This window comes from Zerene cesonia, chromosome 11 (genome assembly GCF_012273895.1).
Source record: "Zerene cesonia ecotype Mississippi chromosome 11, Zerene_cesonia_1.1, whole genome shotgun sequence".
NCBI classification, from domain to species: Eukaryota; Metazoa; Arthropoda; class Insecta; order Lepidoptera; family Pieridae; genus Zerene; species Zerene cesonia.
Window position 1 is genome coordinate 5,453,095 of NC_052112.1, and position 15,787 is coordinate 5,468,881.

General features: G+C 32.3%; 3 protein-coding genes across 5 annotated transcripts; 2 read left to right on the top strand and 1 right to left on the bottom strand.

Moving 5' to 3' along the window:
- The first annotated feature begins 304 nt into the window (after positions 1-304).
- On the top strand, positions 305-3,637 carry LOC119830364 (COP9 signalosome complex subunit 6-like). The gene is made up of 6 exons (XM_038353354.1): positions 305-866; positions 936-1,067; positions 1,194-1,345; positions 1,585-1,750; positions 2,156-2,349; positions 3,174-3,637. Exons 1-6 carry the CDS (start codon positions 623-625, stop codon positions 3,312-3,314), a joined length of 1,029 nt encoding a protein of 342 aa, XP_038209282.1. The 5' UTR covers positions 305-622; the 3' UTR covers positions 3,315-3,637.
- A 776-nt stretch (positions 3,638-4,413) lies between these two features.
- Positions 4,414-15,503, bottom strand: LOC119830360. 3 transcript variants are annotated; one of them, XM_038353345.1, is made up of 18 exons: positions 15,360-15,503; positions 14,744-15,001; positions 11,360-11,491; positions 9,879-10,075; positions 9,633-9,774; positions 9,457-9,550; positions 9,192-9,371; positions 8,946-9,110; positions 8,697-8,862; positions 8,464-8,610; positions 8,170-8,388; positions 7,862-8,099; positions 7,616-7,753; positions 7,412-7,531; positions 7,127-7,328; positions 6,589-6,840; positions 5,742-5,930; positions 4,414-5,659 (listed from the first exon to the last, which is right to left on the bottom strand). In XM_038353345.1, the coding sequence occupies exons 3-18, from the start codon at positions 11,488-11,490 to the stop codon at positions 5,489-5,491; spliced, it is 2,751 nt and encodes a 916-aa protein (XP_038209273.1). In that variant the 5' UTR covers position 11,491; positions 14,744-15,001; positions 15,360-15,503; the 3' UTR covers positions 4,414-5,488. The 3 variants fall into 3 exon arrangements, with proteins under 3 accessions (XP_038209273.1, XP_038209274.1, XP_038209275.1); XM_038353346.1 differs by lacking the exon at positions 15,360-15,503 and adding an exon at positions 15,243-15,260; XM_038353347.1 differs by lacking the exon at positions 6,589-6,840.
- Positions 11,708-13,161, top strand: LOC119830367 (GTP:AMP phosphotransferase AK3, mitochondrial-like). The gene has a single exon (XM_038353358.1). The coding sequence runs from the start codon at positions 12,063-12,065 to the stop codon at positions 12,723-12,725; it is 663 nt and encodes a 220-aa protein (XP_038209286.1). The 5' UTR covers positions 11,708-12,062; the 3' UTR covers positions 12,726-13,161.
- Positions 15,504-15,787: the final 284 nt, after the last annotated feature.

A 15,787-nucleotide genomic window follows, 5' to 3' on the forward strand; every position in this document is an offset into this window, starting at 1 on the left:
TAACGGATACTCCCTAGTATTCTGAAGTACCTACAAAAAAGGAAAAAAAACAAGAAATTCTAAATACTCTAATAGACTTCGAATCTAAACATTGATAAAAGCGTTAAAGCAAGCAATAAGGATAAAAATATATGCGTGGCATAAAGGAAGATTATATATGGAAAGGGATTTGCCTCAGTTGAAGGATTACTAAGGAGTATACTAATCAGTATACTAATCTTCTCTACTCTATAGAGTAGAGAAGATTAGTATACTGGAAGTTACTCACACTGTAGTTTTTAGCGTCAATGTCAAAGTTCAATTGACTGTCAGTGTGTGACAGTAAATATTTGATTCTGTACGAATTCTTATTTCCTAGTTTTACGTTTATATTCTTTGATAAGGATTTTCAAGCAAATTTGGAAAAGAACACGTTAATATTTACTGCTTATAAGAAAAAAATATAAATAATATTTATAAAGCGGCATTCATCGTTCTTACATATTAATTAACTGTCAAAATAATAGCATCAATACAAAATTTATATACTTGCGGTTCTTTATAAACGAACTATATGCTATTAAAATATTCAGGATAAGTTCATTTGACCTTTGAGCAAATAGAAAAGTAAAGCATATAAAGAATGTCTAGTGCAGATAGGATCGATTTTGAAATGGAGGTAGAAGTGGAAAGTGCATCGTCAGGACCTTCGGTGGACGTTCCTAACCCTACCTCACCAGCTGCTCCTCCACCGGGAACAAACAAAAGCGTTGTGGTCACTACTGCTACATCTGGCTCTGTTACAGTATCTTTGCATCCATTAGTTATTATGAATGTATCAGAGCACTGGACTCGTTTAAGGGCTCAGGAAGGCTCACCACAGACAGGTTAGTTTTAACGATTATGCGAAAAACGTCTAAAATACATTTAATTCAAATGTTTTTCAACAATTGCAGTTGTAGGAGCACTCATAGGAAAACAAAAAGGACGAAATATTGAAGTAATGAATTCATTTGAGCTTGTATTCAGTGTGCTTGATGGAGATATTATTATTGACAGAGATTATTATAATTTGAAAGAAGAACAGTGTAAGTTTGACTCATAAATATTATAATTTTTGCTTAATATACCATTTTTTTTATAGCTTTGGAATTACTAGTTATAAAAATAATGTTTGTGGCACATCATTAATTGTTTCTTATTTCTTGTTTCAGTTAAACAAGTATTTTCTGATATGGATTTCCTAGGATGGTACACAACAGGAGAAACACCTACAGAGAGAGACATTGCTGTACATCGTCAGATTTGTGATATAAATGAATGTCCTGTCATGTTGATGCTTAATCCTGCTGGGAGAAATGGAGATGTAAGCTTTTAAACACACTTCAATTGTTGTTCAGTGAAACTGCATATAGTGTATGTGTCCATGGTTACCTGTTACTGAATATTGCTCTGAAACAGGTAACCAAATAACAGCTGTAACAAATTATCCTGTACTTATTTGGTTACTAATTATATATAATAATGTACTTTTACTACAAAATTAATTATCTGCACAAAAGAGATTTAGTAGTAGTGCATACATTATTTTTTATTTATTTACAGCAATTACCAGTGGTCCTTTATGAATCAGTAATTGATGTTGTCAATGGTAGAGCAACAATGCTTCTTGCACCCCTGACATATACTTTAGCTGCGGAAGAAGCTGAGAGGATTGGAGTTGACCATGTTGCAAGAGTATCATCAGGAGAAGCAGCTTTCAACAGTTTAGGTAAATAACATAGTGAAATATTTAAAAAACTTAAATATATAATGATTATTGAATTAAAAGAATTTGAATGATAACACTTCCATAGAGAATAATTATCACATAATAATAAATTAAGAATTAATTATTAAATGTGCTTTCAATAAAACACATGGTGTGGGTAATTAGAAACAATGTGTCTTGAGGGATTATTTCAAACATGTCTAATCTTTAACTTGGTTAGTTTTGTTGGTTGCTTAAATTTCATACTTAAAATTATCATCATACTAAATAGACACATACTAATCACAAACTAAGCTAAATGCTACATCTGATTTTATTCTAAATCTTCATTATTTAGTAAATTAATTTACAATTTAAGTTGTTTCCGTATTTAATAAATAACAAAATGTTTATTTAAAATTACAGTTGCGGAACACTTGACAGCGCAGAGGTCGGCTATAAAGATGTTAGTCTCTCGTGTGCGTGCAGTGCTGGCGACGGTGCGTGCGATCCGCGACGGCACACTGCCGCCCCGCCCCGCACTGCTACGGGAGGCGAGGGCGCTCTCCAATCGTCTGCCTTTGCTTACCTCGCAGCAGTTCAGGACGCACTTTTATAACGTAAGTGTACATAAGACGAGAAGTACACCCACAGCATTCATTTATTTATTAATGCTTTTTTGCTTTGAAAATGTAATAATTTAACTTAACTTAAAAATACATTTAATCATTGAGTGGTCTTATTGCTTATCTTATTGACATACTACATATTATGCTATATTCATATGTAGTATGTCAATAAGATATATTGTGTCCATGAGTGTTGCTAGTATATTTTGTAGCATTATGACATATCCTTTGATTATGGTTATTTCATATTATAAATATATTTACTGTTTCATATGTAGCTACACATTTACTTGTGTGTTGTGTACACAGGATATTCAATAGCATTCCTGTGCCTTGTCTAGTTTAATTCAGAGAGATATTAAGACTTACACAAATTGCTTGTTCAAGACACACATTTAATATAGTCGATTATGTTGAAGCTGTTGGCTCCTATAATTTTAATTATTTCAACCAATAAATATGACTGACAAGCAGACCATAGGCATAGGCATATAGCAAATTAACTTATTTAAAAAATATTTGAATTAATTTAATAAATTATTTAAAAATACTTTACTAGCCTTTGCCCGCGGCTTCACACGTGTTAAATTCGGAGTAGTTTTTATACATATAAACCTTCCTCTTGAATCACTCTATCTATTAAAAAAAATCCCATCAAAATCTGATGCGTAGTTTTAGATTTAAGCATACATAGGCACATAGGAACAGAGAAGACGACTTCATTTACTATGTAGTGATACTTCATTTTGCGATTACTACCTCTATTATTGGTTTTTGTCATATTTGTGGTACTATAATAATGTATTTATTTTTAGCAATGCAATGATGTGGCGCTCATGACTTACTTGGGTACAATAACGAAGGGCTGTAATGCGATCAACCAGCTGGTGAACAGGTTCAACGTAATGTACGACAGACAGGGCATGGGACGCCGCATGCGAGGGCTCTTTTTTTAGGGTGGACGCTAATAACTTACTGTTTCTTGTATATATAGATAGGCTGTGTTTAATATTACAGGTTTTCGCAAATATGACACACTGTATTGATTTTTATAGTGGTCAAAGTAATAACTTACTGTGCTCAGAAGTTGTATTGTGTTGGTGTAGAAAATAAAATTTATGATTTTTTTTAAGATTGCAACACATTCATACCACGTAAAGATCACTAGGTGTGAAGATTGTACTAGTAGAAAAAGTTTACATCGAAGGTATATTGGAATTCTGTATGAGAATATATCAGTAAAAGCTTTCAAAAATCTTTGCGGTTACCAATTATGTGACAAAAAATAAAAAAGAGTACATGAAGTCTTTTTTGTTTTTTTTCAATTTCTTTTATTTTTATATAATATCGATCATACAAGATTATTAACGTCTATACTTAAAACGTGTCCATTGCAAGTAACTTACATCCAATTAATGTTACATTAATTTTAAACATAGTTTTGTTTCTTCTCAGATAAAACTAAATCCGAATGATAAAACAACTCCAATCAATTAAATTTAGTTTCATTTCATATCTAATAAACATTGAATATACTTATGATTGTTTTATTTTTATCTTCATATGCACGTTTTTTAAAGAGAAACCATTTTTGTGTATTTTTGATTATTAAAATCAATTATTCAAAAAAAGTAAAAATAAAATATACTTTATTATTACTAATTATTCAGTAACTGTGTAAACAATTGCCTTAGTAAACTAATTTATAAATTAATGTAGTAATATTGCGTTCCTAAAACGATGGAGATTCACCATATTATGAAGTATTGAATAAAAAAAGGCAACAAAATGATTGCAAATTAAGAATTGAGCTAATACAGGTATTATTGGAATTACTCCTGCTCTAAAAAGTCATGGTAGGCCACCAGTACAAAAATAGTAACGTAAAAGGTGTAAAATATGAAAATTGGTCTCGTTTTAACTTTATTTTTAACATCTAAGAATCGTTTAGAATTTCTATCCAAATAAATGTGAAAAAAATGAACCTGCTCTTTACAGGATGAAATCCACTTGGCTTGAAAAGCTTTAAATGTTATGAAGTGGTAAGTTTAAATTCCAATTAATATAATGCTTATAAAGTTTTATATATTTGGTACATAACATTGGAAGTGCAATCGAGGTAAGAGTACAGTGTTGAATTTAAATGTATACATTGAGTAGTGATATCAGATAATAATAAAGGAACTGGGTTAAATAAAAATGTTTATATGCATTGATTTATTCTGCATTGTATTACAAATGATTACATAAAATTATTAAAGTTTGGACACATTGAGAACCATGCTATGGAAGACCTTATATGAAGTCTGTACATTTGTATTCATAATTATCGTTCCTCGGTTTATATACCTTGTTTATTTAAAAAACCTGTGCACGCAAACTTTAATTTGGTAAGTATTACAGATTAACAACTGTTGTTCAATTATTTTTCAATAATTGCGATAAACAGTTAGGACTTTAAATTCCTTATAAATGTGCTACAAAAGTATTTATCGTGCACTGCAATGACGATATTTTACATATGTATGTACTATCATTTAAGTTCATATACCTATTTATTATTTGTATAAAAATATCTTAAGTTTGAGGTAAACTTAATATTGCTTCCGAGTATAAGTACAAGTATTATTATCTATAACTTGCACGAACACGCTAACAATATGCAATAGTTTAATATCATGTACCTTTAATTTATGTTTGCAAAAACCAATATTTATTATTAAATTATATGTATTGGTGTAATGGCGTTAATATTCATAAATGCATCGAAACCATAAACAGATAAATCCAAAATATTGACATGGAATTACCACATTATGCATTTCCATAAATGTCCTATCGCTTTTCTACTTCACAATTTATTAAATAGGTATTAAATACTTGACACAGTAGGTACTGTAGGTTTACGCACGTTGCGGTAACAGAACTTTTTTTTAAATATTTCTTTTTAATTCATACTACAATATTTACCATAATATCATACATATAAATCGCATTAAATTTAAATGAAATAATTAATTTATTTTATATTTTACATGCAAACACATCCAAAATTATTATTTATCTAAATATGGCTGTTTTGTGTCTTAATGTGATTAATTTGGAGCGATAAATATTTTTATAAACATCTTTAGAAATCATCCGGTATCTTTTCGATACCAATAAGTTCGTCAAAAAGTGTATGGTTGTCCGGTATTACATGATGTTCATGGAGAAATTGCCGCGAAAATTTGAGGACGGCCCGGGCAAGTTGTCCAACTGTCCACTTCCGGTCGACTAGCACCCTAACTAATGTATCCAGCTGGGAAGTAAAGACATCGTATTAAATATGAGATATTTGATTATAGTGCATCCTAGATTTTCATAATAAATATGCTGTTTACCTTAAACAATTTCTCATTTCCAAAGGTGTAATAGAAAACTGCGGGAACTCCTGCGACGCTAGCCGCCATCCATTGTAGCAACAGCTTCAACTGGGGATGGCCGCGCTGTCGCCGCCCACACCCCCAGTTCCCAGTCGCTACCGGCTTGCATGATCCACCGGATACTATTTTGTTAGCCAACTCGTTCAACTAAAATGTACGTAAATTTATTTTATGTGAATATATTTACAGTTGTCTACTTTCAAATTTTATGGGTAAAGTATATAAAATCGGTTTAACATAGCGCATTTATTGTGAATTAACGATAACAATACATAATAACACACTCAATTTTTTGTGCCCTAATTATTGAATTCATTGTTTTGAAATCATTCAATTTCTCTTTATTACTCATTTAGAAGATAAGATTTGTTAAAAAATAATTTTTAGTTCATGCACAAGGAATTGTTATAAAAATTAATTTTGAAGTGAAAGAAAGAAGTGGTAGGCGCTTTCCTAATCAACTGAATTGAAATATATTGAAGCGCAACTGGATAGGAAAAGAAAATGTGTTATTATATTTTTTCTTATTGACGTTTCATATTAGTAATTTTTTACTACTCATGATAGGAAGAGTAAGATACAGTAAACAATTCATTATTTATGTTGCTAATTTATCAAATAGTATTGCAATGAATTACGAATACGTGGATTGATTTATCATTAGCTAATAAAAATGTAAATGTGAAATGGTCTGGCGTATATTCTGAGCTATGTGCAGTTTTAATGTTACGTAAACAATGCGTTAGTAGGTAGTGTTTAAAATAAATTTAAGAATTAATTAGCGACAGACACTAGCAAGTCTGACCTTCGGTTTCTTTATTTTAATCGTAACAGGTTCACATTCGACTGTTTCTTCTATTGTTTCGACAATCATGTTTACTACCCAATTGAGTTTTTTCTTTCTAACACTAGGATTTGATATTTGAGTAGCAGTCGTCTCTGTTGAGGAACTAAAAGATCTTGAGCAATTACTATTTAAGTCTGTCTGTGTAATTGCATTTTCCATTTCCTTATTCTGTATTATCTCCTCTGGTATCGATTCTTTTACTTTACGTCTCTGTCAAAATATCAGAATCTATCAAATTCGATGGTTGTGATAGAGATAGGTACAGGTCATTTGTCTAGTGACCAAAGTGATACGTAAGCGTTTCACGTAAATACCGTGTCTAAAACGTCGACACTATATATATACATTAAAGCATTCAGATTCCTAGTTTAACATAGAGAAGCAAGCACATATGTACATTGCTTTAAGATAACTATTTGACTACAAATTAGTTTACAAGTTAGTGCCATAAGAGAGAATACGTGCTTATATATGAGATGATAAAAGAAGATATTACCAAATGTGCAGCAAGACGATGTCGATGTCGCGCCAGCTCTAGTGACAAAGATCGTGCTGCCAGGGCTAGTCTCCGAGGGGCTATCCTTTCCCGAGTGTCTCTTCCGTATAATTCCGCTGCTTCAGCTCCTGCAGCTCCTACTCCAGCAGCACCACTCGCCATTGATTCACTTAGCGTTCGCTTCAGTAGTGATCCAGCAAACCTAGTAAATAAATATTCTAGTTTATCGTTTTTGCAATAAGAGTAATGTATGTGAACATGTTTCAGATTGATTGCGTAACATACCGAATAACTGCTAAATCCCTCGAGTCTAATTCACGGTTTTTATTTTCGGCAGATTCGTTATTTGTAATAGGGTCATTTAACCATTGATTAAATTGTTCGTAAACTTCTTCTAATTCAGATCTGTAAACGAAAAAATTCCGTAAGTATTTACGTCGCATATTTATTGTTTCACCTTGAGTTCGCTGGTTTTGCTATGGAACTTACGTGTATTCTGTACTAAAACTGTATTTAGAACTATTGCCAGTTTCTTTCCTAGATAGTAAACGTCGTATTGGCTTATTACCATTTTCTAAAGTTTCTTCTTCAGTTAATACAAAGCCGACAGAGCCACCACGTTTTACCCTGTTATTGAAAAAATAAGTAAATGCTTTATTTTGTTGCAATCTATGTTGTATATGGTTGTAACAAGATCCATTTTCGATTTATATAAATTTAAGTTAAAATGTTCACCTAATATCGTTATCATTAACACCAGCGCCGGAAATACTAACGCCAACTGCATAACTAGAACTGTCGGTGGACCAATCCCCCGTAGTACTGGTGGTGCAGGAGTTTTCAGCCTCTCTTTTAAGTGCTTCTCGAAGACGGGAAGCAAAACTTAATCTTCTCTCTTCGGTGGACAATTCCTTTGAATATTGGAACGAATTCGGCCTGCCACTTTCTCCTCGTCCTTCATCCTCACTTCCACCTGTGGTTTTTTTATAATAACATGATTTGTACAATTAAATAAATAATTATATAGCAAATAAAATAATTACCATCATCAAAGCTGTTGTTGGCACTGTGATATTCATCATCGCTTGAGTTACAACTCGAATAGAGGCTATCCTCCTGAGTTTCAGCAGTAGGAAGTCCGGAAGTCCTAGTTACAGGCAAACATTCTCCTGAAGACCCAAGCACTATAAATCTGCCTCGTCGGTTGTTTAATGTTTCGGTGTCAGGAGACAACCAACATTTCTTCTTTTGTAATTCAACACCTAAAAATGTATCTATATTTATACATACTGAATGTTGATCGTATGTTAATTTGAGTAGATTTAAAGTGCACTAACTTGGATCGTTTAGATTCAATGTTGCTGCGCAGTAATTTTGCGGAGACGGACTTCTACTATTAATACTATTTATTGTACTGCAGGAAGACGCTTGTTTTATCATTACTGTTGCCTCTACTTCTGGTGGTGTGTGACTAAAGGATTCTCCTAAAAATGTAATAATATGTCAATACAAGTTTTATATTTGTGGTTTCGCAGTAGATATTTAAATAAAATATTTAAAATGCTTATACCGATTGGTGATAATCTTCGTTCATGTTTCTGATTGTCACGACACTTCGTCGGAGATTGTTGAAAGGCTAAAAGGCTTTTATTCAATTCTCTTAAAACGTTGTCTTCTTCCCATTGTCCTAAAGGAAGAGCACTATAATCTTCTGCGTCCATTAAACAGACAGTAACCTAAAATAATAACTGAATGAAATATTCACCTGTGTATGATATACACAGATGAATATTTATTCAGGCGATTTATAAAATTTTACCGTTTTGGGTTTATTAAGTAATTCTACGTTAGATTTTGACTTTTTGTCACTTATACGACTAAACATTCTAACACCCTCTATTTTTAAAACTTCGTTGTCTTCTAACGCTTCTACGGACAGCATCGCTGGCAGGAGTTCAGGCATCATGAACATCGATAATGATTCCTGAAATTATTAATAAAAATAATTCTTTGTATGTTCTATAATTACGTAAAAAATAAATATATAGTTCAAATAATTATTAACCTGGGATTCACCATCCACGAGCACATCTCCGCCTATTCTGCTGGACGCAAAGCATATTCTGATCGCATCGTCGCTTTCACATCTCTCAGGTCTACCTTCATGTCTTATCATGAGCTTGCATAATGGAAGCGTGCACTCCAACCAGTCTTCTATAGTTAACCACTGTTTTGAAGTCATTACCTGAAAATTCAAATATTAACATAACATTTTACTAAACATTACATAGTTATTGAAATTTTATTAAAAAAGAAAATACCAACTTTACCTGTCTACTTAGTTTAATAGACCCCTCATTGGAATTTTTATCGAGCCATTCAAAATAGTGTAATAGGCTTTTTAATTTACTCCGTTGAGATTTTCTGCAATGCAGTGAATTAATTACACAATCATTTGAATATTTGTTCTTAGCACGCAATTAACCGTACCTTTTAAAAATCGTACCTGTGTAAATTCTTAAAAAAATGCGTAAAATTGAAGTCTTGTAACGTTGGATGTGTTTTGAGCGTTCTTTTCGGAAACGTTGAAAAAAAGGCGTGAGCGATAAGAGAGGACAGAAAATTATAATCGAGCTCTGTAACATCACCTGAAATTATAATACAGAAATTTGAATTTATCGTCTTTTACGTATACGCGTATAGGCAACATACTATGAACATTTTAATCTGAAAGTATATAATCGGAACGTACTTTGTTGTTGTAGACTAAACATAAGTCCTTTCGGTGGACGCCACTTCTTAAGATGCAGTGCTCTATTCACCATAATTCTTATTGTGTTATCCAAAAAATTCCTGCGTTCCTCATCATCCAATTCTTGATCTAAAAATTGCTCCAAACATTTTAAAAGGTCGGGATCTTTGATGTCGTCATCAGGATCTATTCCAATGCTGTAAAATATAATGATAACTTCATTAAATTTTAAGCCGCTACAACTAGCTATCGAGCTTAGTAGTTGAACGACTATTGAACATACATACTTCGTATGGTGTATGAGAGTTTGCGCTTATGTATGGAAAACAATCCAAATGTTGTTCTACACTTATGTGCTTTCGTATTGGTGTGAATGCGAGCGAACGTTATTTGGAAAAAAAAGGGGGGGTTTGTCGTCCTACACTTGTGAGTTTTTGTATTCAGGTGACTGAGTAACTGATATTATAATAGGCGACGAAATATTTGTCAATAGTTACGATAACTCTACCAAGATCATGTAGCATTTACATGTCTGGAATCATATCAATCAATCATCATTATTGAACAATAATTATGATTCAAACCATTTAGAATAAAAAGAAGATCTTGTATTTACAAACATATAGTACAAATCAATCATAATTATGATTCAAACAATTGAAATACATAGTAGATCGTGTATTAAATAACTGAATTTAAATACATCATCATCAGCCCATATATGTTCCCACTGCTGGGACACAGGCCTCCTATGAGGGTTCAGGCCATAATCCACCACGCTGGCCAAGTGCGGGTTGGCAGATGTCACATGTCGTCGAACTTTTTGATTCTTGGACATGCCGGTTTCCTCACGATGTTTTCCTTCACCGTTTTTAAGCAGTGGCGATGTTATCCACATGTGCAGATAAATTGAAAAATCTATTTATTTCCTGCACGCTCGCCCGGTCTCGAATCCCGACTTATCGATTTTTGAAGTCCGAGGTTCTCGCCACTGAGCCACCACTGCTTTTTTAATTTAAATACATTAATGAAAAAAAAACATTATTTATCAAAATCATTTTCTGATCAAATTTGTTAAAATTGAAAGGTGATTTAAAATTAAGTGTATGAACGTTAATGAAGGTATTATGACACCTATTCGACCGAAAGATGATAACATAAAAAATTGGTTATTTTTCCTAGGATGGCGGATCTTCGAATGTCTTATAACGTAATAGTAAAAAGGAAAACGAAGGCCAGAGCACGAACATGTGGGAATAAATACTGAAAATTTAATGATTTATTACACTTTTTTTTGTATTTTCCGATAGTTGATAAAAAAGGAGAACCATCGTTTTCTGATGTGGCCCACACCCCGCTATACTGTCGAAAAGACGTTAATTAAGAAAAACGAGTAGTAGACGTGAGGGACAAACAGACAGAGTTATCTACATTTGGATTTATAATGTTAGTAGTAGTAATAATACATAAAATATACCAACTTGCACATATCGTGAATCTTGAGCATACTGGCCGTTAGTTTTGCGGGGGATGAAGCTACGAGCAAATGTTTCAAGTGACGTTGAACGGAAGTCCACCACGGAAGGTCACAGGGTAACATAACAAGCGCCATTCTGAAAAAAAAAATCAGTAGTCCTTAAATTAACAATTTCGAAAACCTATTTAATCTTCAGGATTTATAGTACGAACTAAACAATCTTTCTCTTATATATATTTTATTTTAGACACTTTTGACGAAAATAAATTTTGAATGAACGCATCCATTTTATTTAAATGTGACATCTACTAAAACTGTCAGCGTCAACTGTCATATTATAGTCAAAGTCCAAATTCCAAACCAAAAATCAAAACAAGGGTGTTAATCTGTTCAGCAAAGCTCCCTTTTGTAAAATTTTATACAGATATATGTGAAGTTAGTATGGATTTTCCAATTATATAATAATCCATGTAACGAGAACTAATTTATAAATGTATACTTGTATCATACTTGTGTATTAAATTGTAAAATTTTAGGTAGGTACATGTTTCATGTACATACATACATTATAACGAAAAAATATTCAAGTTTTACGTTGGTTGATAAGATTAAGTATAAATAGACGAGATAAATATTTGCGTCGAACTAAAAGGGTGTCGTTTTTTATTTATCGCGCAGTATCAAAGTACAAATTCGACAAAGGTCATATGACAATGCAGTTGAAAACAAAAATATTAAAAACTTTAATATTAGGCGCTCCTGCATCGGGGAAGGGGACAATATCCTCCAGAATAGTGAAGAAATATGGATTTGAACATGTTTCTAGCGGGGACAAATTGCGAGACCATATTGTGAAACAAACTGAACTAGGAAAAGATGTTAAAGGTTACTTAGACAATGGACGGCTGGTTCCTGATGAGGTGATGATTAAATTTATGGAGTCAGAACTTAAGAAAGTTGAAAACAGGTCATGGCTTCTGGATGGATTTCCGAGAACAGTGGCTCAAGCTAATGCATTATGGAAAGTGCAGCCTGTAGACATAGTCCTCAATCTGGTTGTGCCCTTTGATGTGATTATTGACAGGGTTAAGAATAGATGGGTTCATTTGGCATCTGGTCGAGTCTACAATATCGGCTTTAACACACCTAAAGTGATGGGCAAAGATGATGTGACTGGAGAAGATTTGATACAAAGGCCAGATGACAAACCAGATGCTGTTAAGAAACGCTTGGAAATTTATGAGAATATGACTAAACCTGTTATAGACTTTTATAAGACAAAAGGAATTATTAAAGATTTTGAAGGTAAGACATCAGATGAAATATGGCCTATGATAGTTGAATATTTAGATCCACTAGTAAAACAGTGATAAAAGCGATAATTTGCACAAGAAATGACTGACAATATTATAATGTTCTTTTAAATGAATATGAGCCATGAAATATTTTTCAATAATTTTTAGAACTTTTACTTTGTTATTTATGTATTCAATTAATGTCTTCCAATAAGTATAACAAATAAGTCAAACTTAAGTATCAAATATAAGTGTACTTACTGATAATAATTAGATCCTAGTCATTTTATTAATATTTCAGCTTTTGTTTGGTAGCACAAATTTTGACTTTATATTATGATTACAGTAATATATTTATCTGTATAGATTTATTAAGATTTTACTTTCGGGAGAAGGGTGCAATGAAAGTGAACCAACCAATAGTACATACAATAATCTTTTTGCTTTATTATAAACAAGATTGTCTTTAGGGTTCATAAACCACACACCACTTCCGGGCCATGCTCATGTGTGATTTAAAGTTCCTGTTTATTGTTAAACCTTCACTTATTTTATAAACTATTGCCTGCACCTTGGTATATTTCAAGGTACCTATGGTATATCGAATATGTTTGTTATTTAATTTTAAGTATTTATTAATAGAAAATTGAAAATAAAAATGTTTACTGAGACATATCTAATATTTGTTCACGAAGAAAGGTAGTGAAGTGTTAATGAAGGTTGCATAATAAATTGTATTTTTTAATACTATTGTTACATGAAGCTGGTTCATAATTCCAAAGTTAAAACAACTTTTGAGAATTCACATCTGTGCCTTATAGGAATAATTAGTATCACTTGTTAATTATTTAAAATATAATTAAAAACCGTATTGTAAGAGGTATAAAATATCCAATATGACTTTTATTTTCATAATGACCTGTGGTCAGTATAATTGTTATTCACTTAGATCATTTATAAAATATTAGAACAAAGTTACTATATTGCATAATTATTGTTTTTTCTGTTATAAATTATAATATTGTTATTGAATGAGTTAATAAATATTTAAAAAAATAGCACTTTGTATTAAAGAAGGTTACAAATTTGGCCTAAATACCCCCTACCTTATTATTCATCAAATCAATAAGGAGCAAAATAAAAGAACATGGGAGGCATAAAAATAGAATAAAACTTATAATGTACCACTAACTTTTTTGCTTTTTTGCAATGGTTTTATTTAACAAAGTATATTTAAAGTTTTCTACTTTGTCTTAACTGCATCTAGTCAAGACTCATCTTTGTTTTACTATCCACAAATAATAACTATTAATTGACTAACTACAAAAAGTTTACTCTAGACATTAAAATAAAAGTACGAGTTACTCTAATACAAGACATCCCATTCAAATTTGTTTCTATTTAGATTACGTGCTATTTATAAACAAATCTTAATTTGTGAAATTTACATCTATACTAGCTGCGCCTCGCGGTTTCACCCGCGTTAGTCTGTATCCCATAGGTATCGGGATAAAAAGATGCCTATGTGTTATTCCAATTGTCCAGCTATCTACGTAACAAATTTCATTGCAATCGGTTCAATAATTTATGCGTGAAAGAGTAGCAAACATACATACACATACATCCATCCTCACAAAATTTCGCATTTATAGTAGTAGTAGTCGTTATAGTATTTGTAAGATGTTAAAACAAGAAAAGCGATTAAACAAGGAAAAAAAAATAACCGAATTTTGAACCTCCTTTCTTTTTGGGGTCGTCAATTTTTAAAATAAGCGTATCTGGGTTTTATATGATCATTCAACTATTAAGTAAAGTAATATGTCTTCTACATTTTTTTTTTGTTCATCACTTCTGAGGAGTATTCCTTTATATTGGTCCTTAAGTACAAGCTAAGACATTATTCTTTAATTCCTTCAACTAGTGTTAAATTATCTAGGACATGGTTCACTGGACTATTTGTGACTCTCACGTCAGTGGCCATTGACACTTTGAGATCACTACTCCAAACCAAAAAGGGAAGTATGTCAAGGAGAAATGATAATAATTCTGCATTATCAGTAATTCGCAAGCGTTGAAAATAAATGTTTACTTACTTTACATGTATTCCCTGTTAATGAAGAAGTACAGACGAAGAAAGCACTAAAACAACACTAGATTCACTGTCGCTTTGCGACTATTCGTTTTTTGCGAACTTTTTTCATTGTCTGGGAAGGAGTCCATGTAATTTGTTTTCATACAAATTGTTAATACTTTTTAGACAGAAATAGTATGAGTAGTAAAAATGGGTGCCGGTTGCGGGCGACGTGAGCGCGCGAACCCCGGCTATTTTTAGCAGCTTTCGTGCATCGCCACTGAAATTAGATTGTAAATAAAATTCATGGATAACAGGAGCTGTACTTGTAGGTACAGTTTAATTTAATCATTTCAAGGAATTTTTGTGTTAAAAGAAGCTAAATACTTTTCAGCAATTCAGTTTATCTAACTTGCAAAGTAGGTACCTAATACTAAAACGTTTTGTATTTCTACGCATAAATTTATTAGACACAACAACACTTAAACAACCTATTTCGATAAATAAATAGGAAATCTGACATTTTAATACGAAAAAACACATTAATTTTCAGTTAAACCGAATGTAGAGGGTTAAACCGTGGGTGAACTGCGAAAATTGTAGTAGCATAAAGTTTTTAGGTTATATACTGAACGTACGTAGATACTTTTAGTGTTATAACGTGCAGTCTGAATCTCGTCTAAAACCGTACTGACGCCGACTTTCACTGGGGGGCAGCTACCCCAGTAGGTTGTCGCACCCTCCACCCGCGAAGTGACGTCATTGGCGCCGCGTCATGACCTACGCTGTACTCCCAAACCTCAATACCCCATCCCCATCTCGTTGTGAAATGTGCTCGATGTAGAATATAATATACAGTTTCATGACGTCAGCGATGATAATTAAAACCTTCACTTCTGTATGTAACGCGTAGTACGCAGAGGAAAAATTTGTTGAGGAATATCAAGTTGATTTTACAAAAATTAATACGTAATTCGAAACTTGATATGTATTTCAATTGTGGTATCTACTGAAAGATTTAATTTTAAATCTACAGGAAGAATGAAATAAAACGATTGATAACCTA